Source organism: Eleutherodactylus coqui, chromosome 2 (genome assembly GCF_035609145.1).
Source record: "Eleutherodactylus coqui strain aEleCoq1 chromosome 2, aEleCoq1.hap1, whole genome shotgun sequence".
Taxonomy (NCBI): Eukaryota; Metazoa; Chordata; class Amphibia; order Anura; family Eleutherodactylidae; genus Eleutherodactylus; species Eleutherodactylus coqui.
This window is the reverse complement of record NC_089838.1, coordinates 311,354,246-311,381,818: the sequence shown is the minus strand read 5'-3', so window position 1 is coordinate 311,381,818 and position 27,573 is coordinate 311,354,246. Positions and strand designations below refer to the sequence as shown.

General features: G+C 43.2%; 2 protein-coding genes across 3 annotated transcripts in view; one reads left to right on the top strand and one right to left on the bottom strand.

The window, feature by feature from the left end:
* The window catches only part of SHFL (shiftless antiviral inhibitor of ribosomal frameshifting), a 40,310-nt gene extending 30,174 nt beyond the window's left edge, over positions 1 to 10,136 (top strand). For both annotated transcript variants that reach the window (XM_066593555.1, XM_066593554.1), the window contains 2 exons: positions 4,659 to 4,807; positions 8,097 to 10,136. In XM_066593555.1, the coding sequence (XP_066449652.1) occupies positions 4,659 to 4,807; positions 8,097 to 8,314 (367 nt within the window). In that variant the 3' untranslated portion in view covers positions 8,315 to 10,136. The remainder of the gene's footprint in view (positions 1 to 4,658; positions 4,808 to 8,096) is intronic.
* Positions 10,137 to 15,620: 5,484 nt separating this feature from the next.
* Positions 15,621 to 22,497, bottom strand: ANGPTL6 (angiopoietin like 6). The gene is made up of 5 exons (XM_066590066.1): positions 21,877 to 22,497; positions 20,350 to 20,539; positions 19,980 to 20,173; positions 18,625 to 18,895; positions 15,621 to 17,267 (listed from the first exon to the last, which is right to left on the bottom strand). The coding sequence occupies exons 1-5, from the start codon at positions 22,477 to 22,479 to the stop codon at positions 17,077 to 17,079; spliced, it is 1,449 nt and encodes a 482-aa protein (XP_066446163.1). The 5' UTR covers positions 22,480 to 22,497; the 3' UTR covers positions 15,621 to 17,076.
* Positions 22,498 to 27,573: the final 5,076 nt, after the last annotated feature.

The following is a 27,573-nucleotide window of genomic DNA, read 5'->3' as shown; positions in this document are numbered from 1 at the left end:
AGTCCTTTTTAAATTAGCATGGCAACGGCCCAGCAAACCTTTGTTGCAGTGTGTGGTGAAGTCTGCAGATCCACTCCCTTACAGCTTGCGTCTCTCACACCAGGCAGCTCTGAACTCCTCCTTCACACTGCAACCTGCACCCATTTATACACCTCACCTGTCTGGGCCAGGTGGAGTGAGGGGCGGACCGGGTTTACATCACAGGTGCTAGTAGTCTTCGTGATATGTACCTTCCGTCCCACACTTTACCTCTCAGTCTACTACAGTATATACTGAGGAGAATCTACCTCACTCTATGTGTATATACTGAGGAGAATCTCCCTCACCTCTCTGTGTATATACTGAGGAGAATCTACCTCACCTCTATGTGTATATACTGAGGAGAATCTCCCTCACCTCTATGTGTATATACTGAGGAGAATCTACCTCACCTCTATGTGTATATACTGAAGAGAATCTACCTCACCTCTATGTGAATATACTGAGGAGAATCTACCTCACCTCTATGTGAATATACTGAGGAGAATCTACATCACATCTCTGTGTATATACTGAGGAGAATCTACTTTACCACCATGTGTATATAATGAAGAGAATCCACCTCACCACTATGTGAATATACTGAGGAGAATCTACCTCACCTCTATGTGTATATACTGAAGAGAATCTACCTCACCTCTATGTGTATATACTGAGGAGAATCTACCTCACCTCTATGTGTATAGACTGAGGAGAATCTACTTTACCACCATGTGTATATAATGAAGAGAATCCACCTCACCACTATGTGAATATACTGAGGAGAATCTCCCTCACTTCTATGTGTATATACTGAGGAGAATCTACCTCACCTCTATGTGTATATACTGAGGAGAATCTACCTCACCACTATGTGAATATACTGAAGAGAATCTACCTTACCTCTATGTGAATATACTGAGGAGAATCTACCTCACCTCTATGTGTATATACTGAAGAGAATCTACCTCACCTCTATGTGTATATACTGAGGAGAATCTACCTCACCTCTATGTGTATATACTGAGGAGAATCTACTTTACCACCATGTGTATATAATGAAGAGAATCCACCTCACCACTATGTGAATATACTGAGGAGAATCTCCCTCACTTCTATGTGTATATACTGAGGAGAATCTACCTCACCTCTATGTGTATATACTGAGGAGAATCTACCTCACCACTATGTGAATATACTGAAGAGAATCTACCTTACCTCTATGTGAATATACTGAGGAGAATCTACCTCACCACTATGTGAATATGCTGAGGAGAATCTACCTCACCTCTATGTGTATATACTGAGGAGAATCTACCTCACCTCTATGTGTACATACTGAGGAGAATCTACCTCACCACTATGTGAATATGCTGAGGAGAATCTACCTCACCTCTATGTGTATATACTGAGGAGAATCTACCTCACCTCTATGTGTACATACTGAGGAGAATCTACCTCACCTCTATGTGTATATATACTGAAGAGAATCTACCTCACCTCTATGTGTATATACTGAGGAGAATCTACCTCACCACTATGTGAATATACTGAAGAGAATCTACCTTACCTCTATGTGAATATACTGAGGAGAATCTACCTCACCTCTATGTGTATATACTGAAGAGAATCTACCTCACCTCTATGTGTATATACTGAGGAGAATCTACCTCACCTCTATGTGAATATACTGAGGAGAATCTACCTCACCTCTATGTGAATATACTGAGGAGAATCTACATCACATCTCTGTGTATATACTGAGGAGAATCTACTTTACCACCATGTGTATATAATGAAGAGAATCCACCTCACCACTATGTGAATATACTGAGGAGAATCTCCCTCACCTCTATGTGTATATACTGAGGAGAATCTACCTCACCACTATGTGAATATACTGAAGAGAATCTACCTTACCTCTATGTGAATATACTGAGGAGAATCTACCTCACCACTATGTGAATATGCTGAGGAGAATCTACCTCACCTCTATGTGTATATACTGAGGAGAATCTACCTCACCTCTATGTGTACATACTGAGGAGAATCTACCTCACCTCTATGTGTATATATACTGAAGAGAATCTAACTCGCCTCTACATGTATAAACTGAAGAGAATCTACCTCACCACTATGTGAATATACTGAGGAGAATCTACCTCACCTAGTAGTAGGCAGACTAGTAGTCTTCGTGATATGTACCTTCCGTCCCACACGTCACCTCTCACTCTACTACTCTACTACAAAATATATATATATATATATATATATATATATATATATATATATATATACACACCGTCTATTTCAAGCCTTCGGAGATCGATCGGTATCAGAAAAAGACCTCTAACCACTCTAGAAATATATTAGGGTCTACTCACATTCATGTCAGAATACCGGAAGCTGAACGAACCCCATTATAGTCAATGGGGTCCATTTGATGCCATTTGGCTCTAGCATGTGCAGTTCCAATATTTTCATTGTTTGGCTCCAAGGATGGAGCTGACCAACAGAAATCTATCAGAGCCTCAGTTGCAGATGGCATTAATGCGTGCAGAATTTTGGACCTAAAAACACTATGGTGTGGAGAGTCATTTTTAACCCTTTGCAATCCAATTTTAGATTCATGGTTTCCTAGGGGGTTCTCTCTTTCTGCCATTATACAATGGCGCCATCTGCTGGCTAGAGCCAGTACTGTGGAATGGGACATGCTGGAGAGGCCCCCGACAACTGAGCGGCCAGTAATATACAGTAAGAATACCCTGCCGGACGTCTTCCAACATCGGAGCTGTACAGCCTTCAATCAGAATGTCTTCAGACGTCAGACAGTGGATTGGAAAGGGTTAAAGAGGACCTGACTTGTGTGTTTTAGTAAATACTTCTATTCTCCATGAAATACCAATTCTGGAGCATCTCTTTTTATAATTCCTGTTGTGCTATTCCTCTGTTATTCATCCTGGAAAGGTAAGTAAATAATAAATGAATTGACAACTAGCTGTTTCTGTTCCTCCTGTCAAATGGGTATGTGTCAGTGGTCAGTGTTAGAAAGTGTTTAGACACACCCAGGGCGGGCTCCAGGTCTATGCGGGCCCTTGGGCGACAGAGTCTCGGTGGGTGCCTATGCAGTGTGTCACGACACTTGTGGCAGTCAATCTAGAACAGCACATGCAGTGACCATGTAATGGTAGATACCAGCTCTACACAGGTGCTTTGGAAACCATATAATTGATTACAGTATCATTATATCCAGTGATCACAGTTGATTTCCTCTCTTAATGGAGTTGTTCCGTTTCCCTTTTCTTCTGTTTCTTGCCAGGCCGCCATGACAACTTTTCCCGGCCACAACTTATCTCTGTGGAATTTGACACACATACATCTTTGGCTCCTCACTTTTCCATCACCTCCCTACATTATCTACTCCATTACACAACCCTCTTTTCGATAGTACCCAAGATAGTAATAATATGCCACCTGTAGTACCCCATACCATAGTACTGTCTCTTATTAAGTGCTGCTTTTATTGACTTACACACAGTAAAAGTGCCCTCACTTAGCCATAATGCCTTCCTTATGTCCAGACGGAGTAATAATACCTACTTTTGTCCCCATTCACTAATAATGCCTCTTTTCACAAAAAATGTCCCATTTTGCTCCCTTTCAGAAATAATTCCCCGTGTCCCTGTTTATGAATAATGCGCCCCTTACCCCATTCAGAAGTAATGGCCTCATTTTTTCCCATTTTAGAAATGATGCCCTCTTTGCCCCCTCTGAAAAATAATGCCCCAGTCAGAAATAATGTCTTTATTTGCCTTCTTTGAAAAATAATGCCCCAAATGTCTCCTTGTATGTTATAATATAAAAACAGTATATACTCCTCTCCTATATTGCTCTCTGGCTGCTGGTAGTCGGTGCCGTTGTCCCCCGCTGACTTTTGTGAAGCGTGATCATTCCTGGCCTCACTAACACTGAGACTGGGGATCAACTGCAGCGATCTTCTGTTTGTCACATGATCACACAATGCGGACGTCAGCAGAGAACGGCACCAACTGCCATCAGCTGGGGAGCGACACAGGAAGGGAGTATAGTCTGACTTTTTGAAATTGAACACACTTCAAATTAATATCAAGGGGCCAAGAACTGTGCCGGGTCCAGCAGCCCGAGCTCCCCTGTGACCCATGGAATTGGCCACCCTGACTCAGTGGGCACCTGCCGGGTTTGCTGGGTGCTGATGCCGACCCTGGACACGCTTCCAGTTGGCCACACCCAGTTGTTAATTTATTCAGAAATTTTCGGAGGACTAACAGAATAACGGCACATCACAGAATTCTAAAGAAAGATGCTCCAGAATTGTTATTCTATGGGGAATACGAGTATTTATTAAATCAGACATGTCAGCACAGACCAGAACAACCCATGGCTCCGGGAAGAATGTAGAATGTGGGTTGTTGTGAGGTGGAACCCTTCCTGATAATAGACGTATAGCGGCTTCTGAGTGTATATACTGCTAGTGGTGGTATATATGGCCTGCCAACAGATGATATCTCAAAAGAGTTAGAGAAAGAGTTTGATTGGCTCCTGTACCGCCCAACTTGGCCTTATTCTTGAGCATAATCTTCCGTATCTCCTTCCATTTGCAGAGGTTTTGCACAGATGGGGCTTTCGTGCCCATGTTACATGTGCGGCTCCCCAGTGTTACCCATTCACATCCTTCCTCCCCGCCGGACTAGAGGCCAACGAACCCGAAACCCTCACAGCTGCTTTGGAGAAAATTGTTATAACCGAAGAGGTAAAAAGAAGCCGTTCATTACTATAATGATATACTAGGTAACATGTAGTGATGCTGAGGGGGGAGCTGGAAGTGGTCCGAAATCATCTTAGTCCTACGGTGAGAAAGCTAAACTGGAGAAAGAAAAAAATATATGTGCCTATATCTACAATATATATATATATATATATATATATATATATATATATATATATATATATATATATATATATATATATATATATATATATATATATATATATATATATATATATATACACACAAGGTTACTTCCGATTTGAAACACTCATGACTCACATTTAACCCCTTAAGGACGCGGCCCTTTTTCTTTTCCTTTTCGTTTTTTTCCTCCTCACTTTCAAAAAATCCTAAATATTTTATTTTTCCGTTCACTACAAGGGGGCTTGTTTTTTGTAGGACAAGTTATATTTGTTTAACCCTTTCCAATCTGAAGATATTATGATTTAAGGCCGTACAGCTCCGATGTTTGAGGACGTCCGTCGGGGTTCTCTTCCTGTATATTACCAGCCTCTCTGCTGTCGGAGCCTATCCAACGTGTCACCTCATGTAGTACTGGCTTTAGCCAGCAGACAGTGTCGTTGTATAACGGCAGAAAAAGAGTAAGCCCCCCCCCCCCTAAAAAAACCAGGATACAATTTGGATTGGAAATGGTTAATGGTACTATTTAATGTACATAATTTACTAGGAAACCTTCCATGTGAAGTGAAATGTAAAAAAAACGCAATTCCGCCATCTTTAGAGGGGGTCTTGTTACTACGGCGTACACATTGTGGCAAAAATGACCTGATAACTTTATTCCTTAAGTCAGTATGATTACTGCGATACCAAAGTTACATCGTTTTGCTATACTGATTTTAAAAAATATATATATCTTTGGGGAGAAAAAAAATCACTTTCCGTCGCCACTGTCTGACTGCCATAAAATGTTATTTTTCAGTCGATTTATTTGTGTGAAGGCTTATTTTTTTGCGGGACGCCCTGTTTGGTATTTGTGACTTTTTTGAACGTTTTCTATTTGATTTTTTTGGGGGGACAGCGTGACCAAAAAAGTTCAATTCTGAGTTTTTTCTTCTTTTTTATGAGGCCATTCCCTGTGCAGGTTTATAAAGCTTTACTTTGATAGTTCGGACTTTTATGGATGCAAAGATACCAAATTTTTGGTGGGGCCGGGATTCCACTGCCGAGCTCGTGGGGTTTTCTGGTGCAGCGGTGTATACCGAGAATGGTGTAACTGAGAAAAAACATTGAGTGAAAGGGGATACTGTAGATGGAAACAACTCGTCACTGGAAGGGGTCAGAGGAGGATGTCCGGAATCATTCTGTACAGTCAAACTGCAGCTGAATACAGCGCTGATACTCCAGCTAACTTGTCCAAATGCACAACTCGCCATTACTTATCACGGATGCGCCATAACAGCAGATGACCAGCTCCATTGAAAAGAAAGGAGAGACTCCTGTGGGCAAAAGAGCTCAAAAATTGGATCAGTATGCAGCAAAAAAAACATCTCCTGGTCAGTGAATCCAGGTATTTGTTGTGCCGTGCTGATGGGAGGGGTAGAATTTGGCACAAGCAGCGTGAATCGATGACCCCTTCCTGTCAGGCTGGTCAGAACATGTCCTAGTTGTACCACGTACGTTCCGTACTCCACCTACTTCATATGTGAGGAGGACTTATCCCAGCCAATCACAGAATCCACAGCGCTCTCCAAAGTCTTGCAGAATTAGTAATTCATACTTATTTATTTTTTTCCTCTCTTCCATCATAGCAGTGGCATCGGAGTGCTGGCATAGTTATGACGGCACTCGGCCACAGATGTACCCTTGAGGAAGGTCAAGTGAGGTCGAAGCGTTCAGTGTATATTGTCGAGCATCACTGCCCTTCTCCTGCTACTAGGCTGAGGTTTGGTTGCACGTTTATAGTATGAATTTAGCCCTTTAGTGACCGGCGTATTTTGCCCCTCCGTGCCCCCTTCACAAAATTTAATGCACAAATACGCCCATGTGAGTCTGGCCTCATAACCAGGCAGCTTCTTTTTGTTTTTACATTGTTGCGTTCCAAGAGCCCTAACGTCTCATTTTTTCCAACATGACTACTTGAGGGCTTGTTTTTTGTAGTTTGCGTTCCATCTGTTAGTGGTACCACTTTGGGGTACATATAATGTATTGTTTAGTTTTTAGTCATTCTTTTCTAGTGGATGAAAAAAAGAGAAAACTTGTGAGGTCTTGATTTTTCCAGGATGACTTCTAGTTTCCTTTGGTACCGTTATGGGATGCTTGTTTTGTTTTTTTTTAATTTTCATTTCAGCGCCTTTCACCATGGGGGATAACAGACATAATATTTGAATGTTAATTTGAGTCACTATGAATGCAATGATAAATAATAGTTAATTTTTTTTTTCCCATAATAAAAGGGGTATGTAGGGAAGAATTTAAAAAAAAAAAAAACTTTATTTAATTGTTTTTACACGTTTATTTTTGTCCCTCAAGGGACTTGAAGATGCAATGGCTGGTATACTGCACTGCACTACTTATGTAGTGCAGTGTAGTGCATCTTTGACAGCTCAGCTGCCTGGCCAATCTGGAAGCCCCTTCCCACCTTCACCTGATTGCATGCTGCAATCACTGTTGATCAAGGTATGTACAGGTTAAACGGTCAGTACCAGAGGTTTTTCCTCTCCTGGCTGTTAGTGCAGGAGCCCGGCCGTCAGCTGTTGCCGACATGCGGCTGCCATGCTGGCCTTCGACTAGGCCACCGTGTATTTACAGCAGCCACGTCAATGGTCTTTTAGTGACCGCCGTAGAAACACGTATGGCTTTTCACTAAGTGGTTAATATAAGCAAATGAATGAAAATAAATAAATATGAATTATTAATTCGGCAAGACTTTGGAGATCACTGTGGACTATTTGATGGCTCAGAACATGTCAGCCTTCATCTAATCTGCAGCAATTACAAGCAGCTTCCTGTCCACGGGGGCCGATATATTCCTGCAGAATGATTTCATCACCTGGTGGAATCTACACCACAACGAGCTGCTGCGAGTCTGAAGACCAAAAGAGTCCAACGCGCTACTAGACGGGGGTCTCTAATAAAGTGGGATAATATCCGCCAATGGACGTATTATAAAACCAGGGCTGGAGCCGCGGTTTAAGTGTCATTTAAAATCCAAGACCCTCTATGTTGTCTCATGTCTTTGAAATAAGATATTAGTGAGGATTGTCCGCTTTCATGAATATATGGACATTAACCCCTTTCTATCTACACACAGAGCCCTACATTCCCGGCCTCGAGTGCGTCCATCCCAGGAGCAGGGCCAAACATAACTATCCCAAAGTGCTGTACCCCAGCATGCTGCACGTAAGCACTGGGTCAACGGTGGCTACATGTCTCAGCCAGGGCAGCCTGACGCAGTGTGATCTCGATGACCTCATCCTGGACGACATACGGGAATCCGATGAGGACGAGAGCGACAGCAACGACAGCTAGAGTCCAAGTGAGACGGCCATCATGGATGTATATTTACCATAGAGCCAACAGCTGATAATGTGTCATGTTACCTGAGAGCACCTACACTAGCATCACATCGATGACCGATCCCTAATATATACCGGTTATTGGAACCACTCCTGCTACTAACAGGAATGTCCCAGTGATACAGCAGGGAAGCCATGGAGTGATTTTGGCCGGCTGCACACGGGCGGATTTGCATTGCGGAGTCCGCGGTACACGTCCGCCTCCGGATTCTGCAGCAAATATCGCTCATAGCATGCTATGGCAAAACGTGATTCCCTCTACCCAAGCGGAAATCATGTTCAATTTTCTGCTTGCGGAGGAGGAATTGCAGCATGGCGCGATTCTGTGCAGATTCCATGCGGGTGGCTTCCATTCAAGTCAGTGGAAGTCGTCCGATCTGCGGCCCTTCTGCAATCATCGCCTAGCGACACCACAGCATAATCTGTACTGCACATGTGCACCGGCCGGCACATCCGCAGCACAGATTATTAAGACCTCGGAAAAGTATGCGAGGGCCACCGGCCAGGGACAGGGTCGGATTCTGCTGCAGGATCCTGCATTTGGCATCCAACCGGCCATGTGCAGGCGGCCTAAAGGGGTTTCCAAGTGCTGGCGTATCTCTAGGACTGATGCGGATCCGACTGCTCGCTTGAGACAGGGACAAGATTCTGTATAACCCTCAAGGGCAGGAGCAGTTCCTTCCTGCCTTCTCTTTCCTATCCTTTCCTCCCTTCCCTTCCTTTCCTTCCTATCATACTTCCTTTCCTTCTTTCATCCCTTCCTTTTTTCCTTTCCTTCCCTTATTCTTTGCTTCCCTTCTGCTTCCTTTCTCTACTTTCCTCCCTTCCTTCCCTTCTATCTTTTTTCTGTCCATCCGTCTCTATTTTCTTCCATTTATTTTCTTCCTTTTCTTTTTGTTTCTTTTCCTTGCCTTCCCTTCTTTCATCCCTTCCTTTTTTCCTTTCCTTTCTTCTCTTCCCTTTACTTCCTTCCTTCCCTACTTTATTATTTGCTTCCCTTCTGCTTCTTTTCTCTACTTTCCTCCCTTCCTTTCCTCCTTTCCTTCCCTTCCATCTTTTTTCTGAACTTCCTTCCCTATTTTCCTCCATTTATTTTCTTCCCTTCCTTTTTCCTTCTTTTACTTTCCTTCCTTCCCTCCTTCATTCTTTGATTCCTCTTCCTTCCTCTGTTACTTTATTCCTTCCTTCCTACTTTTTTCCCCCCCTTTCCTTCCATTCCTTTTCTCCCTTCCTTCCTGCCCTCCTTCCTTCCATTCCGTATTTTTCCTCCCCTTCCCTGTTTTTCTTCCTTCCCCCACCCCTTTCCCATATTGTACAGATATGCCATCACTTGATATGACCATAATAATCCTTGCATCAACTCGCCAGCAGATGGTGGAATGCAGACTACCATAACCAGCACCCTGCATCCTGCTGATGGATTTAAAGGGCAAGCGCTAGAAATAGTCATAATTCTGCTGCCTTACAACCTTTATGTTCCTGCTAGTAACGGGAGGGAATCCATCACATCGTCTACATGTGATATACGGGATTGTTATTCATGCGATTAGTGAGGGCTCACACGTTATTGTCTTCAGTGCCTTATTCTGTGGATTTTCAGTATCCTTGCAGTACCCATGCAGCCTCCGTTCCTACTTCACGAGGTTCTTCTTGCTCCTTTCCACATTTCCTTACAGCGTCCGTTGTCATTTCTCTGCCTTAAGAAAGTTAAATGTTCTGCTGTTTTTGCAAATATTTTTGTTAATAGAAAATAAGAATATAAGTTTTACAACAAACGTGTGAAGAGTGTGATTTATCGTCAGGCTGTGAGGGAGGGGGGGGGGGGGTACCTCCGTGCGCCAGACTGAAATCTACACCAGCTATGAGCTGTCAGTTTCTAGTGTACATTATGGTAAATCTGATGAACCCTTAAGGCCACACCCCCTTTTTGGCTAGCCCCGCACATTTTTGAAACATGGCAGGGGTCAGCATAAAAAGAGGCCAAGAGTCACAAATTATGAAGTGTGTCATAATTGGGGAGTTTCATGCACCAGAAATCTGGGGCCCAGCACATAATAAATATGCTCCATTATCCCTATGAGCTGCAAGACGCACAGACAGGAAGTGTTATCATGGGGATTTAAACTTTGAATCTCCCCTCACATGCATCGTACAACTTCCACCTGTTAACTTGACACAGGAAAAAAATATTTACATTTCTCCACATTCTGAAAGTCAGCAGCTGGACTCCCAGCCTTCTAGTAGTTATCACTTATCCAATGTCTTAGACTGGAATACCACTTAACTTTTTGGTAGCAACTCAACTAGCAGAACCGCTAAGCCAAGGTTTCCTACATAGAAAGCCCACATAGAAAGGGCTGATAAAGGGGGGGGGGGGAGTTATATAGTAAACTTATAAAAGGGGAGCCCACCAAAGAAACCATGAAGAATCTACATCATCTTATAGACAATTTTGTACAAAAGAAGGGACTAACCAATGGGGAGTAAGTTCACTCCGTCGTTCGCTAACCTCTATATGGGGTATTACGAAAAAGAATTATTCAAGGACCCCAGAATCAAATTATAACAGCCGCGTGCTCCGAGCAGAGAACAGCTGGATGCAGAAGATAAGCGGTCCCGCTTGTCTTCTGCATCCCCCACTCGGAGCGCTTGGCTCTATAACAGGCGGGCACTCCGAGCGGGGAACAGCTGGAAGCAGAAGACAAGCGGCCCCGCTTGTCTTTTGCATCCCCCACTTGGAGTGCTCAGCTGTATAACAGCTGGGAGTTCCGAGCGGAGAACAGCTGGATGCAGAAGATAAGCGACCCCGCTTGTCTTCTGAATCCCCCTCTCAGAGTGCAAAGTGAACTCTAAACGTTTGAGCGATCACCTTGCGCTTAAAGGCGTACAACGATTATCGTTGTGTCTAAACCAGGCTTAACACAGTAGGGAATAAATTATCCATGGGGGTATACAAATGCAACAAAAAAAGATGCAAGTGCTGCCCACTAATAATGCACAAAAGAAAAGAAATCCAGGAAGGGGATGAAACAATACCCATTAACCTGCGACACTGGAAACATTGTATACATGGTGGAATGTCCGTGTGGTAAGAAATACGTGGGTCGCACCATGAATAAACGACGCCCTCGCATCAACAAGCATCGAATGAACAGCAAAAATGATTTCCCTAAACATAGTGTGTCCAGGCACTTTGGCGAACAACACAACTGTGACTCTAGAACAACACAACTGTGACTGGCGAACAACACAACTGTGACTCTAGAACACTTAGCATCGCTCCGCTGGAACATCTCACATCTGGATCCATTGCAGAAGTGAGACAAAGAAATGTACTGGATATTGTGGAATGAACGAAGTACTAGAAATAATATAAATACTGTAGTATATTATAAAATATTCTGAGGTACGTTGCATAGATAATAGATTTTTAGATCTACTTTTAGAATAGGTATCTTAAAAACATTTTTTTTATATCCAGATATTTCTTATTACACACTAGACACTTATAACATCCATTTATTGATTTATTATCTAATTTATAGTTATCAATTTTGCAAAACACTTTTCTTTTAATATCAATACTGGTTGGTGATTGTGCATGTTTTATTTGTAATATGCATGTTTAGTATGATTTTATAGAGGCTTTCCAAGGCCATTTCTAGACCATTTAACCCATTCCAATCCACTGTCTGACCTCTGAAGACATTATGATTTAAGGCTGTGCAGCTCTGATGTTGGAAGACGCCCGTCGGGGTTCTCTTACTGTATATTGCCAGCCTCTCTGCTGTCGGAGCCTATCCAATGTGTCACCTCATGCAGTACTGGCTTTAGCCAGCAGATAGCGCCATTGTATAACAGCAAAAAAAGAGTAAGCCCCCTAGAAAAACCAGGATACAAATTGGATTGGAAAGGGTTAATCAGAATCGACATGGTATTCTGGCCCCAGCAAGCATAGAGAAAGTCTCTGTTGACTGGTGACACGCTTCATAAAGTTTTTAATAAAGATGGAACGGATGCTGCGTTCCAGTTACTGGTCACGTGTCATATTCACGCAAGAGAGGAGTATTCCCCTCCCCGAGAATGACAACACGGTGTGCCCTGGGATGGGCGCCACCAATGGGAGTTACTTGGAATGTATAGAAGTATGTGCTTTTTAATTTCATGCATTGCTTTAAAAAGGCAGACTTGTTTAATGCTGAAACGCGTCGCATTAAATATATGGACCTAAACTAAAGAGGCCGAATCTGACATTTCATGTGGCCCACGAGGTCCAGACACACTCTCCACTTTCCCTGGAGAATGCAGACAGCAGTTGGCAGAGGGGTGGCGCCAGCACAGAGAGCGGGTGCCATCTTGGATTCTGAGCACCCTAGCCACCCGCCAAGGAAGAAAGCTCAGCGCTAAAAAGGTGGAAGGGAAGAAACCCCATCATAGTGCAAAGAGCGCCACAGCCGTGGTAAGGAGTGTATTTGGACCTTCTTGTGATTTTGGGCGTGCATATTCACTGCATTTTTCACATGCGCCAAAAAAATCACAAGAAGGTCCCGTAGATTTCTCCTGCCTTCGAGCGGTTACAGACAAGCGCGGTTTTCTCCCTTTATATGGCCCTGATAATCACAGCGGTATAACGGGACAAAACAAAATCACTGATCTCTATGGGATTTCACTGGTTTCGTTTTCACCAGCTCTTTACCCGGCCGTGATGTGTACGGCCGGGAAAAGATAGAACTTGTCCAATAGGAAGATTGGGCAGCCGCTGTCCTCCCGCCTCTTTTTTCATACTCCTGCACTCTGGCACGGAGGTTGAACTGCCAGGGAAGGTAAAGGGATTCCCCTCGTTCAGGTGCAACTACGCTCCGTTCTATGGAGCGTAGTTGCGCCTATGGCAGTGTGAATAATCCTATAATGGACAATTTCGGCTCGTTACACGGATTGAAATAGGAGATTCGGCACACGCTTAAAATACACGAGTGAAAAACGCATGTCTGAATACCCTGCAAATCAATCTGGTTTAGGCTGTCCTTGTTATATGTGTAATACGAAGCGCAAGTACAACTGTGTGAATGAGACCCTTTTATGGCAACCATAATGCTGATGTGACCCTCGGTGAAAATGAGTTTAACACCCCCGCTCTAGACACACATATAATTTGGCCAATGTCAACATTAGCACTCGTACTTTTGTGGTGTCATGAAGTATGTCTGATGCTTATCCGGCACCTCTTGATGGTGAGATTATTGGTTTCACTTTCACATCAATCCCAGAATGCATCAGCACAGCATTAGCTAGAGGCTATACCATTTCTGCCCACTGGAGGAACAGTATATGATAATTATCATTACTTTCTATATTCTAAATAAGCTACAGACCATAAGTATAGTCAGAAGGATGAGCAGTGATCTCCTCTATTATAGCTGTGTGATCATCATCAGTAACTGTGACAGAAGTGCCTGTATCTCCCTATAGGCAGTTTTTGTGGTAAATCCATGTAACAGCACCACACAGACTGAGAATCTGTCTAGTTTCAGACGGCATAAACAAAACACGCAATAGCTCTATTATATATACCGGCAGCAAAATACAGAAAAAACGAAAAAAAGAGAAATATTGTATTACAAACGGAAAATATTTTTCAAATATTAATCTTTATTGATTATCTCTTTTTAATGCTTTTATATTTTGTGGCAAAGGGCCACAGAAGACTACAGCCCCATAAATATGACAGACCTCAGAGTGTCACAATGCATAATGCTATCGATATGCTTCGGTCTATTAAGAACATAAAGTGCATACAAAATAACAAAAATAACACAAAAGCAATACTTTACCCACAAATGAAATCAGGGATCCATAATGGACTGCAGTCCGGATGTACATTTCGGGGTTTGCCGCCTCCGTCTGACTCCCAAAAATATGTCAGCGCTACCGTCCATTACGGATCCCTGATTTCACTTGTGGGTTAAGTATTGCTTTTGTGTTACTTTGTATGCATTTTTCTTTTATGTTTTTAAGGCCGGGTTCACACCTGCACCGGAAGGAATCTCCATTCGGAGGTTCCCTCACAGATCCGGCACAAAAGAAATAGCGCTGAATGTAACTTTTTTTTCCCGGTAAAATGCCGGGCAGCTGAGAAAAAACCGAATGGATCCCACTATAGTCAATAGAGTCCATTTGGCTCTTTTTGGTTCTGCCATAAGATGAACCTGTTTGGCCATAGGGATTCCCCGAATGGAGCAGAAAAAGGGAACTCCCACCGCAGATATTACAGCAGCCTAATATGCTATATGGATAACATTATGCATTGTGACTAGAGATGAGCGAGTATACTCGGTAAGGCACATTATCGGGGGAGTATCTCCCCGCTCGTCTCTAAAGATTCGGGGGGCGGGGGGAGCGCGGGGAGGAACGGAGGGGAGATCTCTCTCTTCCCCCCGCTCCCCGCCGCAACTCACCTCTCACCCGCGTCAGCCCCCGAATCTTTAGAGACGAGCGGGGAGATACTCGGCTAACATAGTAACATAGTATGTAAGGCCGAATGAAGACATTGTCCATCTAGTCCAGCCTGTCTATCCTACTGTGTTGATCCAGAGGAAGGCAAAAAACCCCAAGGCCAGAAGTCAATTAGCCCTTTTGGGGGAAAAATTCCTTCCCGACTCCCTAATGGCAATCAGACTGTTCCCTGGATCAACCCCTAATAGTTCCTACCCGCTTGTATACCCGGATTAACAATTAACCTAAGATTTATAACCTATAATATCCTTCTTCTCCAGAAAGACATCAAGTCCCCTTTTAAACTCCTCTATGGATTTTGCCATCACCACTCGCTCGAGTAATGTGCCTTAGCGAGTATACTCGCTCATCTCTAATTGTGACACTTTGAGGTCTGTCATATTTATTGGGCTGTAAATGCTTTTATATTTTGTGGTAATCCATAAAGATTTAGATTTTACATATATTTGGCTTTTGTAGCACAATATTTCCCTTTTTGGTTTTCCAAGGTAACACTAGCTGACATATATATTGAGGGGGAATAGCTGCATAATGAATGAAAAAAATCACCGGAGTGGGAGATTATGGCAAGGAAGAGGGAGACAGACATTAGAGTATGTCTCAAATGTCAGATCTAGGAGATGTTCTCCTGAGTGTAGATTCTCTTGTGTTATAGTATAGAGGTTTCTGCCCACGTAGGAGAAACATACAGGACGAAAAGTTATACAAGAGATTTTATGTGTATAAACATATTACAAAGTTCCGGCTAAAGGTATTTTTATACCCAAGTCAGTGGACACAGTATGGAAGCCTCTATAGCATCAAGGGAAAGAAAAATCACACATGAAGGGATTCTTTACTGTAAGAGCAGTATGGAACTCTCTACAGATGAGGATTTGATGACAGCCACTTCACTAAAAGAATTCTAAAGGGATGTTATTTGTAGTAGAGTGTTAGAGCTCATTCACACGGGCGTTATACGCAGCGTAATACCCAGTGAATAGAACCCATTGATTTCAATTGGTTCATTCGCATATGGGGATTTTTCATGTGATTTTTTTTCGGTCACGTAAAAAAACCGCAGCGTGTCCTATTTTGGTGATGTGACAACTTGGGGGTTGTTAGCTTATTGGATCGCCAGCTTTTATCCAAAAGATGGATGGTCGCACACCAGTAAACCACAGCCAGGCCAGAAGTTTAGTAAAACTTGATAAATCCTTCCTTTTTGGGGGGTAAATCAACAGCAAACATAATACCGTCTTCACACTGTTGTTACTTCATTAGCGTGTACACGAATACATACAAGTCCCTGGCCGTCTGGGCACTACATAACATAGACTTGGTCCTGTCTACCAACGCAAGCCTAGCGCCTTATCATATAGCATAAAGTCCATCACATTATACCCAACCAGGGTGTCAACCTAGGGCGCCGCCCACCGTTGTCCGGTTTGTAGATGTTCAGTTGGCAAGAACTCACTCTCACAGGTCTCTCCATGGACCTCAATCTGGGACTGAGTGGATCATGGCTTACTTTGCAATGGACCCAGACCTGAGCAACCTTGGAGGTTTTCTTTCCTCCAGCCACACTATGACTGGTTTTATCTGCTTAAAGCCTTTCTCTGCTAATTCACGGCGTATTTGAATGTCAAAATAATATTTTTTGCCCACATACATACACAAACTCAGCAGAAGGGCTAAAATACACAGGAAATAGGCGATTTTTGGTCCTTGAATACACAGACTGAAACTGCTTACGCCAATGTGAATGAGCCTTTGTTAAGGAAAACTAAGTCGGGGTGTTTAATCTTCATATTTCGAATTAGAAAGCATTTCTACTCCTTATGTATGAGGACAATATATGTCAAAGGGTCTTTCTTCTTCTGGATCAACACAAAAAGATAATATTTGAATGGGATGAAGATTGTCTTTTTCAATGTTACTAACCATGACCATCTTCTGTTGTAGAAAGGATTATTTACAATTAGAGCAGTAAAGAACATTCTGGCAAAAAAAGCAGTAATGATGCAACCTGTAGAAAGAGTTGGATATTTTCCGAAATGGAAATAGAATGTTTCCACCATTATCTGTAATCCATGGAATAGACAGACTAACGACATGGAGGAGTCAGGATTGTTTTTTTTTCCTTTGTAACATCTGGATTAGATGTAAGAAAATGCAGGGTTGAACTTGATGTGCTGATACTTTTTGGCAGGTTTAAATAGGTCATTGTTTATTGGGTTTTAGAAGCATGGAGACCTTCTTCAGAGAGTAAGCCCCACCTCGGAACTCGGCCCAATAGACTCCATCCTGGTAGCGGCTGCGATAATGACCACCACGGTACCATACTCCGTTCAGGTTGGAATGGGCACACATATTATACCACCAACCTCCTTTCTGGAAATGGGCACAATTACCTTCAGGGAGAGATGTGAAAGCAATAGTTAGAAATGACCAAAATAATTCCTTTGGCAAAAACATGCGCAGAATTAACTTTTTACAGTCTTTTTCATATGGTTGGCCAATAAGATGAACCCATCCTACCACATTAATGGTTGAGTATATTTACCTATATGTCACACTATATAACAGTGGTGGCAAACCTGTGGCACGCAGAGCCCTCCCTGCTGGCACGTACGCCGGCAGTTGCTCACCATGGCAGTGAATACTGGCCAGGGGGCCGTGGCTCTCCTGCCGGTATTCACTCAGTGACGCTGATTCCGGTGCACACTGTGACGTCAGTGTGCACCCGGGCTTCTCCTTCCATGACATCTCCTTGGTTCCGCGAGAGCAGAGGGGAGGAGGCGTCTGGAAGTACATGCTTATGTCACAGTGTGCACCTGGGTCCAGCGCCAGCAGCAGTGCCGAGCATAGGAGCAGCGGCACTTTCCTGAGGAGGAGGGGGTAAGTATATGGGTCTCGGGGAAAGCGGGGGGTGGGGGGCACTATTGCTACTGGGGCTGATATAGGTGATTTTATTAGTAATAGTGCCCCCTATACCGGGCCGCTGTGGGGGTCACTATGATTACTGGGGCTTCTGTGGGGGTCACTATTAATACTGGGGCTGCTGTGGGGGTCACTATTACTACTGGGGCAGCTGTGGGGGTCACTATTAGTACTGGGGCTGCTGTGTGGGTCATTATTACTAGTGGGGCTACTGTGGGGGTCACTATTACTACCGGGGCCGCTGAGGGAGTCACTATTACTACTGGGGTCACTGTGGGGGAAACTATTACTACTAAAACCACTGTGGGGATCATTATTAGTACTGGGGCTACAGTGGAGGTCACTATTATTACTGTGGGGGTCACTATTACTGCTAAGGCCACTATGGGGGTCACTATTCCTGCTGAGGCCACTGTGGGAATCACTATTACTACTGGGGGATGTTTACACGTGGCGGAAATGCTGCAGAATGTCCTCAATGGAAATTTCCGTGGCAAATTCAGCAGCATTTCCGCTTCCAAAAACAAGTCAAAAGCCACACCTTGTCTATTTTGAAACAGCCCTGTCCTTTTTATAATGACGGCAGTAAAATCATACGTAGTGATAAGCCCCGCCCCCTGAAGTGTTGCCACTTTGCGATAAATAAGTGGCTTTTGGGTTACAATTTGGGCACTCGGTTTCTAAAAGGTTCGCCATCACTGCTATATAATCTCACAGCGCAGGCTACTTGAAAAGTTCCAAACTAGAACAACCACTTAATGATTTAAGGCTTTCACCATAAACACAATTAATTCTTTTTAAGTAAAACCAAATTTCTGCCATTCTCACCTGAATAGGAGTCCCGATCTTTGTCCAAAGTGCTAAACTGTTTATCATTGTGCCAGGAGAGGGAGTCACCAGCTGTACCGCGGTATTGTCCTAGTCGCAACCGGTAGAAGTCGCTCTCCGGTTCTATACGAAACTGGTCATACTCAGCACTGACTTGTCTACCTTGCCAGTCATCCATGAGGATTAGAAGTGTGTAGCTTCCTTGTTTAGTCAACCAATAAATATTCTCAAGACCCAACCAGTATTCATTGTCCACATTACCAAATCCATGCTGTGTAACAAAGGGAAGAGAACAATTAGGGAAAATAGAAAACGTGAATTCTTCGGAAAAATGCAACAGTAATAGAACAACAAAAGTTGAAAAGAATCTAGGCTCGCAGGAGTCGGAGTAGTTAATGGGACTTCCCGAGATCAGCTGTTACCACATGGTGAACTTACATCATTAGGTGGCCAAATGCAAAGTGGTTTTCTTGGACGAATCTTTGAAGGAACACTGGCTAATAGGTCTTATTACATGCCCTTGAAGGACCTATGGAAAGGGGGTGTCCAAAGCAAACAACTACTTTGACTTCAGCATAGCGTCTCATACTCGTTGGTAGGTGGAGGAAACCTGACGTCTCCCAGTGACAAGTAGTGGAGGAAACCACCAATTTGACAGATTCACAGCGCTGGCTCCTGAACCTACAGGAGACCAGTGCGAGAGAACAAGGAGGAGGGCAAACAAAAGAAAAGCTGCATTTGAGTTAGCGGGGTCACAGCTGAAAAGCTATGTAGACAGGGCCTCTTTTAGGATCATCATTACATCTAAGGCCACTTTAAAAAGATTGTGCCAAGATACACAACAAATTGCTGATTTTACCAGAAGGAGCCATGGCCAGTGAAACATTTCCCATGCAACAGGTGCTTGAAGAAAAATATAGTATTACTGGATGGCCATTCAAAGGAATGTCCTGTAACTACAAGGATGGCACGTGAGCATATGAACAGGGGATGCCCTCTTGGCATAATCCTTTTAATGGCTCAACTATTATGGCCACCTTACAGACTCAGCATGTTCTACTGTGCAAGATTCATCAGATGCCATGTGTACAGACATTCTCCCATAGAAACAATACTTCTAGGGGAGAACATCTCCATCCATATGGAATCAAGATGGACCATGCAACTTTTTTTAACTGTCAGATTCATATGGAATTTAACAGCAAAAACTTTTGTAGACCTTCATATGAAATCGAATGCATACAGAGGTTCAGTAAGAGCCCTGTGTACCTGCATGGACATCATATTATGGTTCTGTACAACCTGGTGGTCTTTAAAAAGTGGGGAAAATGTTTCAAAAGTGAAGTTGCTCTCACTTTGTAGTTCTGCCAAGTTTTAAAGAAGTTGGTTGATCCATCCTGTCGTCTTTGCATCACCGTCCACCCGCCTTCACTGGTCTCTTGGTCACACCAGGCCTGCATGATTTGGTTGCTGTTATGTGGTTTCAGAAGATAGATTCCACTGGACTTCTGACCTGCCAAATAGGCTTCATAGCAATCTGCCCATGGTCCTGTTTGGGAAGAAGATGAAGGATCAATATTCACCAGTTGGAATCCCCAACATGACTATTTTTTTAATGTAATTAAAGTATTATGATTTGACTGTTTTTATATTAATGATATTATATTGTGTTTTCTTGCTTACTGTCCATTATATTTGATAAAATTGTCAACATAACTGAGGCACCTTCTGATTGGGAGGACTCGGTTTTGAGAACTGGGGCTTGGGACGTTGTCTTGGTTGCTTCAGTTGGGGGTATTTCCTTCTTGATTGCCGTTTCTTCTGTTTGCTCCCCATGAGTATCACGATTTTGTTTCTTTTTTCCTTCTGAGGAGTTGCTGAAAGTCCTACTGGTTGACTGTGAGTCACTTGATGTCTGAAAAAAATAAATGACCTGATATTTAAAGCACATTTCCCCTAAAATAACAGAAAAGTCTTGTAATAGTCTCTTTCTGTTTATTGGTCTCAAATGCTTGGTGACAACCACTCATGGTTGTCATTACATTCGGTTGTCTTCTGCTTCCTCATCATACTCTCCGTGCTAGAAGCAAGGTCAATAGGGAACAGGGACATTAAGAAGTCCAGAGGCACCTGGGCCTCAATATAAATATCGGTAACAGGTACTATGTGACATTTATAAGAGTGATGTCTTCTTATGAGAGGGTCTTTAGACCAGAGACCCGGTGCCACTGCAATGTATACACCACCTATAGCTACGCCCAGTATACACGTATTTCAAATTTAAAATGCCCTATGTTATACCTGCCAGCTGCGGTCAATGGAGCTCTCACCTGTGTCCATAGGCATCCTCCTGGTCCCCTTCTTCTGTGCAACAGATTCTGCACTACCATTTCATCTGTGCCTATGCTCACAGGGAGCACATGCTTGTTTGGCCCTCTTCTTACAGGGCCAGTGCGTGCACCCTGCTTTCCTATCTCCAGCCTATCCCAGTCATTCCCAGGTTATTTAAGGCACCTCCCCCAAATGGAAGGTGTCTGATCAAAAGGATCCAAATGATCCTTGACCTATGCCTGCATACCCAGCTTTCCCGAACTCTGCCTGTCCAAACCTCAGCCTATTTTCCAACTACGCTTTGCCTGATTGCCGCTTACACTAAATTTCTGATTTCCTGTATTGCACGAAGTCCGCCTGCCCTGACCTTGGCCTGTTTTTCTGACTACATTCTTGCCTGTTCCTCTGGTATCCTACTTCGGTGCCGGAGTCTGCTGTCACTACACTAAGACTTCTCCTCCTCGGAAAACGACCTAGCGTTCCCCGCACCAAAGGGCATGTCCCTCAAAAAGGGGTTAAAGGATGAAAAAACAGAGATCTCTTAGAGCAGCACTCAAGAGTAGCCAAAAGCCAAACCAGTCAGTGATACAATAGGTAAACAGCTGCTGCATTGGACCCTACCTTTTATACTGCCATCTTTTTGATACCCAGCTTACAAAGAAGAGTCAGTTTGGGATATGTTCTCAAAGGATAACTCCCTATGCTACCGATTTATTAGGCTGCACCTCGTTACTTCCTGTGTTGACTTCTGCTAGGGTACCATGATATGAAAACTTATGGGGGCCACCTTCCAATGAATCAATCATCTACTGAAGAACAAGGTACCCACACATACTGGCAGAAGTGTCTTCTGTTATTTACAAGTCATTGGTTATGGGTATTTTCTAGCAGCACACTAGAAGTGACTGTTAAAGTCCTTACCTGGTCAGTTTGCTGTCTACCAAAGCTTTGTAGACATTGCTCTTCTAAGCGTGCAATGATAAGACTCTGGTTGTTGATTAAAGAAGTTAGAAAGGTATACTTTTCTTGAAGATCTTTGTATTTGGAAGCCAAGGTGAGGACTTCAGAAGTGGTATTGAGTGCTTTAGCTTCTCCCTGAAATCCTTCCGTTGAGTTATTCTTCTTCTGAAGAACTTCATGGAGGAACTGCACGTGTAGGTGAGTGAGACGGGACCCCATATTCCTGCTCTCTCTGTGGAGATGGTCCATCTCATTGGCTACCTCATGGTCCACGTCTACCAGCCTTTTAATCTTCTCTATTTCGGCATGTTGACGACTAAGCTCCTGTTTTAACTCTTCGACTTCACTTCTATTCACTCCAAAAGCTTCGGGGAACTTAGCTGTGCTAACGCAAACAGCTCCAGTAATTTTCTGGTGTGGCACGACAAACGTGTATGTGCATTTACCCTGGCTTCCTCCATTTGTCAGATGAACATATTCACTTGTTAGCTGTGGCTGGCAAAGACTTGGCAGCAAGGTTATCCATATGACAGAACAAAAACTCATTGTGTTAGATAACGGCATGTCCAAACCTTGCAATGTATGTCCTGGAATTAAAAACAAAGTGATTACAGTCTCAACTAATGTTAACCTCATTGGGTGCCAAGTCATTGCCTGCCATATTACAGAGGTATTCCTCCTCATGGAGGCACCACGCAATAGCACATCGAGTACCTACAATTTATAAAATGTGATTATTTATTGATGCCTATGTCTGCAATTTTCGGCAAGATTGGGGAAACACAATTCTATTTATGGGTTTTAACAGACTACAAAGAGACACCCTCAAGTCTGTCTCTTATCAGTAGAGATGTCCACTAGTTACTTTAGATTTTTCAGGTTGATTGCTGGGAAAAACCTTTGACGGAGTTGAGCATTCAAGCAATCTGAGGATGGACTACCAGGATTGGCCTTACAGTGTATAGTGACTAATTAATTTATTGTAGCATACTCTCCGCAGCATACTTTATACTAACGTCTGATACACTTTAGCTAGTATTTCCCTACATTCATCCTGCAAACATCTGGTGAGTTCTCTCAAAGAAGACGGATGCTGTTCATATTTCCTGACCCGACATTTCAGTTTATCCCAGAGATGTCCAGTAGGGTTCAGGTTGGGATTCTTTACAGGTTGGTCCGATCATAGAACATCCATATACTCAAACCAACATAAACAGGGTTGGATTTGGTACAAGGTGCGTTGTCTTGTTGAAAGTATGGCCGACCATTCCCAGAGTATCGCCACATTCTCAACAGCACATTATTGTCTGGAATGTCAGGGTCACCTCCATGTTCATGGTTCTTGTCACTACAACCAACTGACCAAGACCATGCCACATAAAACATCCCCAGACCGTAACGAACGGAACCTCTGCCATACTTAACTGTTGGCACAACACACTCAGGCAGAAGGTGTTCCCCAGGCCTCCTCTACACCCAGGTATGTCCATCTGATTGTGAAGATTGAGTAACGTTCAATCTATAGAACATTCTTCCATTGCTTGGACGTCCAATGATAATACTCTTTGCACTATTGTAGCCGGGCTGATGCATCTTCATTGAGAGAACTCACCAGATGTTTACAGGATGAATGGAGGGAAATACCAGCTGAAGTGTATCAGTGTTAGTAGAAAGTATGCTCGGAAAGTATCAAATGTCATTAGGGCCAAAAGGGGCCCTACTAAGTATTAACAAATAAATACGACTTTTTTTGCTCACGTGCCCAATTACTTTTGGTAGGATAGTGCCCACTCAGTTTATTGATTATACAGTGCTACGTGGGTACTGTGAGGTATATTTATTGGCATATTGTATAATTTCATTATTTTAGCATTAAATGGTTCATCACAAGCAGGAGATGTCATCAACAGAAGGTGCTGCACAGAGCACCTAGCTTAAGGTGGCCGAACTCGCTGATTGTGGTGGGTCCCAACACTCATCTAATGTGTAGGAGGGCCTCCTAAATCTCCCTCAATGGCAGATGTCAGGGGAGTTAAGCATCAAGAACTTGGATCTGAACTGCCTGATCCTTTTGTTCTCTGGAGACAAGCTGCTACCAGATGTATGTGGCAGCGCAGAGGCATAAATTCAAGCTGTTGGGTCTCAATGCTAAATCTCCAACAGAGCCTGTAATGTTTCATTCATAGTACTGATCTCCTTCTATGGGGAAGAGAAACTTTAAAGGCCCCCTAAGGCTCAAAGACCCAGCTATGACTGCATCAATATACTGAAGTATTGCAGTATATAGTACGAATGACCAAATAATCACCAGTTCAAGCCCCGTGTGGGGACTAAAGAAAATGTACAAATAAGTTTAATATAGTTTTTTAAGCCGCAAAAGAAATGCAAAAATATTAAGTTTTCCAATTTTTCTCATAAAACATTTTAACAATAAAACCCACATATTTGGTATCTTTGTGTTCACAAAAGTCTGAATTATGAAAACATAATATTTATCATGCATGCTGAGCACAGGTTTTTTTGTTATCCCTTCTTACCCAACAAATTGAATAAAAACTGTTCAAAAAGATGTATCCAAAATGGTACTAATAAAAGCTCACCACACAAATCTTCAGCCCAATCAAAGAAAAAATAAAAAAGGTATGGGTCTCATAATACGGTGATGGAAAGCTACTTTTGTTTTAAAAAAGTTCATTTATTTAGGGTGGATTCAGACGAACGTATATCGGCTCGGTTTTCACGCCGAGCCGATATGCAGTGTCCTCATCTGCAGGATGGGGGGGGGGGAAGAGCCAGGAGCAGTGCTCTGAGCTCCCGCCCCTCTCTGCCTCCTCTCCGCCCCTTTGCACTATTTGCAATGAGGAGAGGTGGGGCGGGGGCAGGGCTAATTCTCGGGACTTAGCCCTGCCCCGTCCCGCCTCCTTTCATTGCAAATAGTGCAGAGGGGCAGGGCGGGGGTGGAGAGGAGGCAGCGAGGGGATGGGAGCTCAGATCCTGCTCCTGGCTCTTCCATCCTCCCCCCCCCTGCTGATGAGGACACCGTATATCGGCTCGGCGTGAAACCCGAGTCGATATATACGTTCGTCTGAATCCACCCTAAAAGTAATAAAACATAGTAAGAAACTACATACATTTGCTACCGCCATATTTGTAGTAAACGTTCATGTGCGATCTTTACTGCACCATAAACACCCGAAAAACCAAACCCCCAAAAATGACACAATTATCCTTTTTTTCCGCATTTCTCCTCATTTAAATATTGTTTAAAGTTTTTTGAGTACACTATATGGTACAATAAATAGTACTGCTAAAAAATATAACTCGTTTGACAAAAAACAAACCCTTTGATAAAAAAAAATAAAAAGTTATGGCTCTTAGGGCTCCTTCATGCTGGCGATCGCGATATTGGGTCTTGATTCATGGGCTGATATCACGCTCCCTGCCATGTGAAAGCCCCATGGATGTGAGGCGGGTTCATGTGAAAACAGCCTTGCATCTCTTCGGGGATAAAGGGAATCCCCACCGCGGCTGTCACAGCCACAGCAGAGGATTGTGGAGTTCTCCTATTGCTTTCAATGGGGATGGCACTGCTACCACCGGCCCCCATCAAAAACAATGGGAGATCTCGCAGCTAGATAGGACATGCTGCGATATGTTTCTCGGATAGCATAACATCGCGGTGCCATGCAGGAAAACATGGCTAATGTGAATTAACCCATTCAAAAGAATGGGGTTCATATTTGTGCGAGATTTGTGCATCTCGCAACGCACAGATCTCGTGCGATTTTCACACAAGTGTGAAGGCAGCCTTAAAAATGGGGACCAAAAAAAGTTAGGATGAAAAATCTCTGGTCTTGAAGAGGATAAAGTCACCTAAATATATAAATATATTATATCGCTTTGCTAGTTTGAATCTGATTTATCTGTGTAGCTCCTCTTTACTGAAGGGACACGAGACTCAACCACACAGCCCATCCAGAGTGTGACAAGCTCTCGGACTATGACCAGACTCTCCATACCTTTTACTGAAGGTTATTATGGAGCCATATACGTCTGTGAACACAACTTGGCTTCCTTGTTTCCATGTTCAGAGCTAACCAGCCTATGTGGCTAGTAAAGGGTTATACTTAGCATTTATACTCCTCGCAGAAAAAAGTTGACCAACTATTCGAAGAATGCACTATTTTGACTATAGTACCTTTCCTACTAAATAGCACATTCCTAGAAACCACCTCCCACGTTCAACCACCTCTCTGCCAGAAATGTGCACTTCATACCATATGCATTAACGTATACAGCAAAGCCCCGTACCTTCACAGAGGTAACTTTTTTGTACCTACAAGGCCTTGTTATGAAGAGTGAACACAAATCTGCACATTCATTTGTCAGTCACTTCTGAACTGGGCCTTCACATAAATGCATGGTCCCAGCTCTCTGCATCCTTCACGGAGGGGCGTAGCTAGAGGGGGTGCAGTCACTACCAGGCTCTATAGCCTTAGGGGGCACAAAGGCCCCTGTACCACCGAAGAAGACACTGGTATTATAAATGGCTCATGCTAAGTAGGGAATCATATTATAGATTTTGCATTGGGGTGCAAGAGCCTCTAGTTCCACTTCTGCGCCCCCTCGTCCCTTTGTAGCCCCTCTTAGTGACGTTTCACATTGAATTCAATGCGGTATTGTTTTCTTGCCATCTGATAAGATAGGTAGAACATATAACCCTACACAGGGTTTGTACAGAATTAGAAAAACATGGCTGCTTTCTTCCAGAAATAGTGCCACACCAATCCATGGGTTGTGTCTGGTATTGCAGCACAGCTCCATCGACATTAGTGACACTGTTGTGGAATGCCTCGCACATCCCATGGACGGGAGTGGCGCTATTATTGGAAGAAAGCAGCCATGTCTATCTACTCCTAACCCCTTTGCACAGAATACATTGGAATGCCTATATGTAAACCATAGATACAGGTTCACATTCCATGGATTCACTAGAACTACTAACAACACAAGTTAGTTAAATAGAATCCATCACCAGTTTAGAAAGAACATCTACTAGATGATTTCGCTACTGTTCCCACTGAATGGTACCCTAAATGTCTTCATGCATGCACTGTGCAAGTTAAAGTGATGTCTTGGCCGGATTTACCAACTAATCTTGTGCTGAAGACGTCACCTTGCAACCGCATGGTACTGATCAAGAGGCTCCTCTTAGATGGTAGCTACTATGTGGGTCAATGTCTGACCTTTTCACAGGCCTAGCAACATAAATAGGGATGTATTCTGGTTTGGCTTCTATGTTGTAAGGCCTGGTAAAACATCAGACATTGACTCATAAGGTAGCTAACTTCCAATAGGTGGCACTATTGAGGCATTATACCATCACTCATTTGCATGGATTCCATAGAGAAAGCTTCCTGATACACAGACTCTGACAGTCATAATCATGCAATATCAAGTTCTAACAGACAAACTAACTTTATCTGCTCCTTTTTTTTTCTTTGAGTGCCCCGCTGAGGTCTCCTTTTCAATTCATCCTAGCACTGTAACAGTCCAAGGCCCCAGGACAATGATTACCATTCTGCAAATTACTTTGGCTGCAGAAGAGGTTTTTGAAACCACACTCTTTTTCATATCTGTACAGCTGATGCTGCAGGA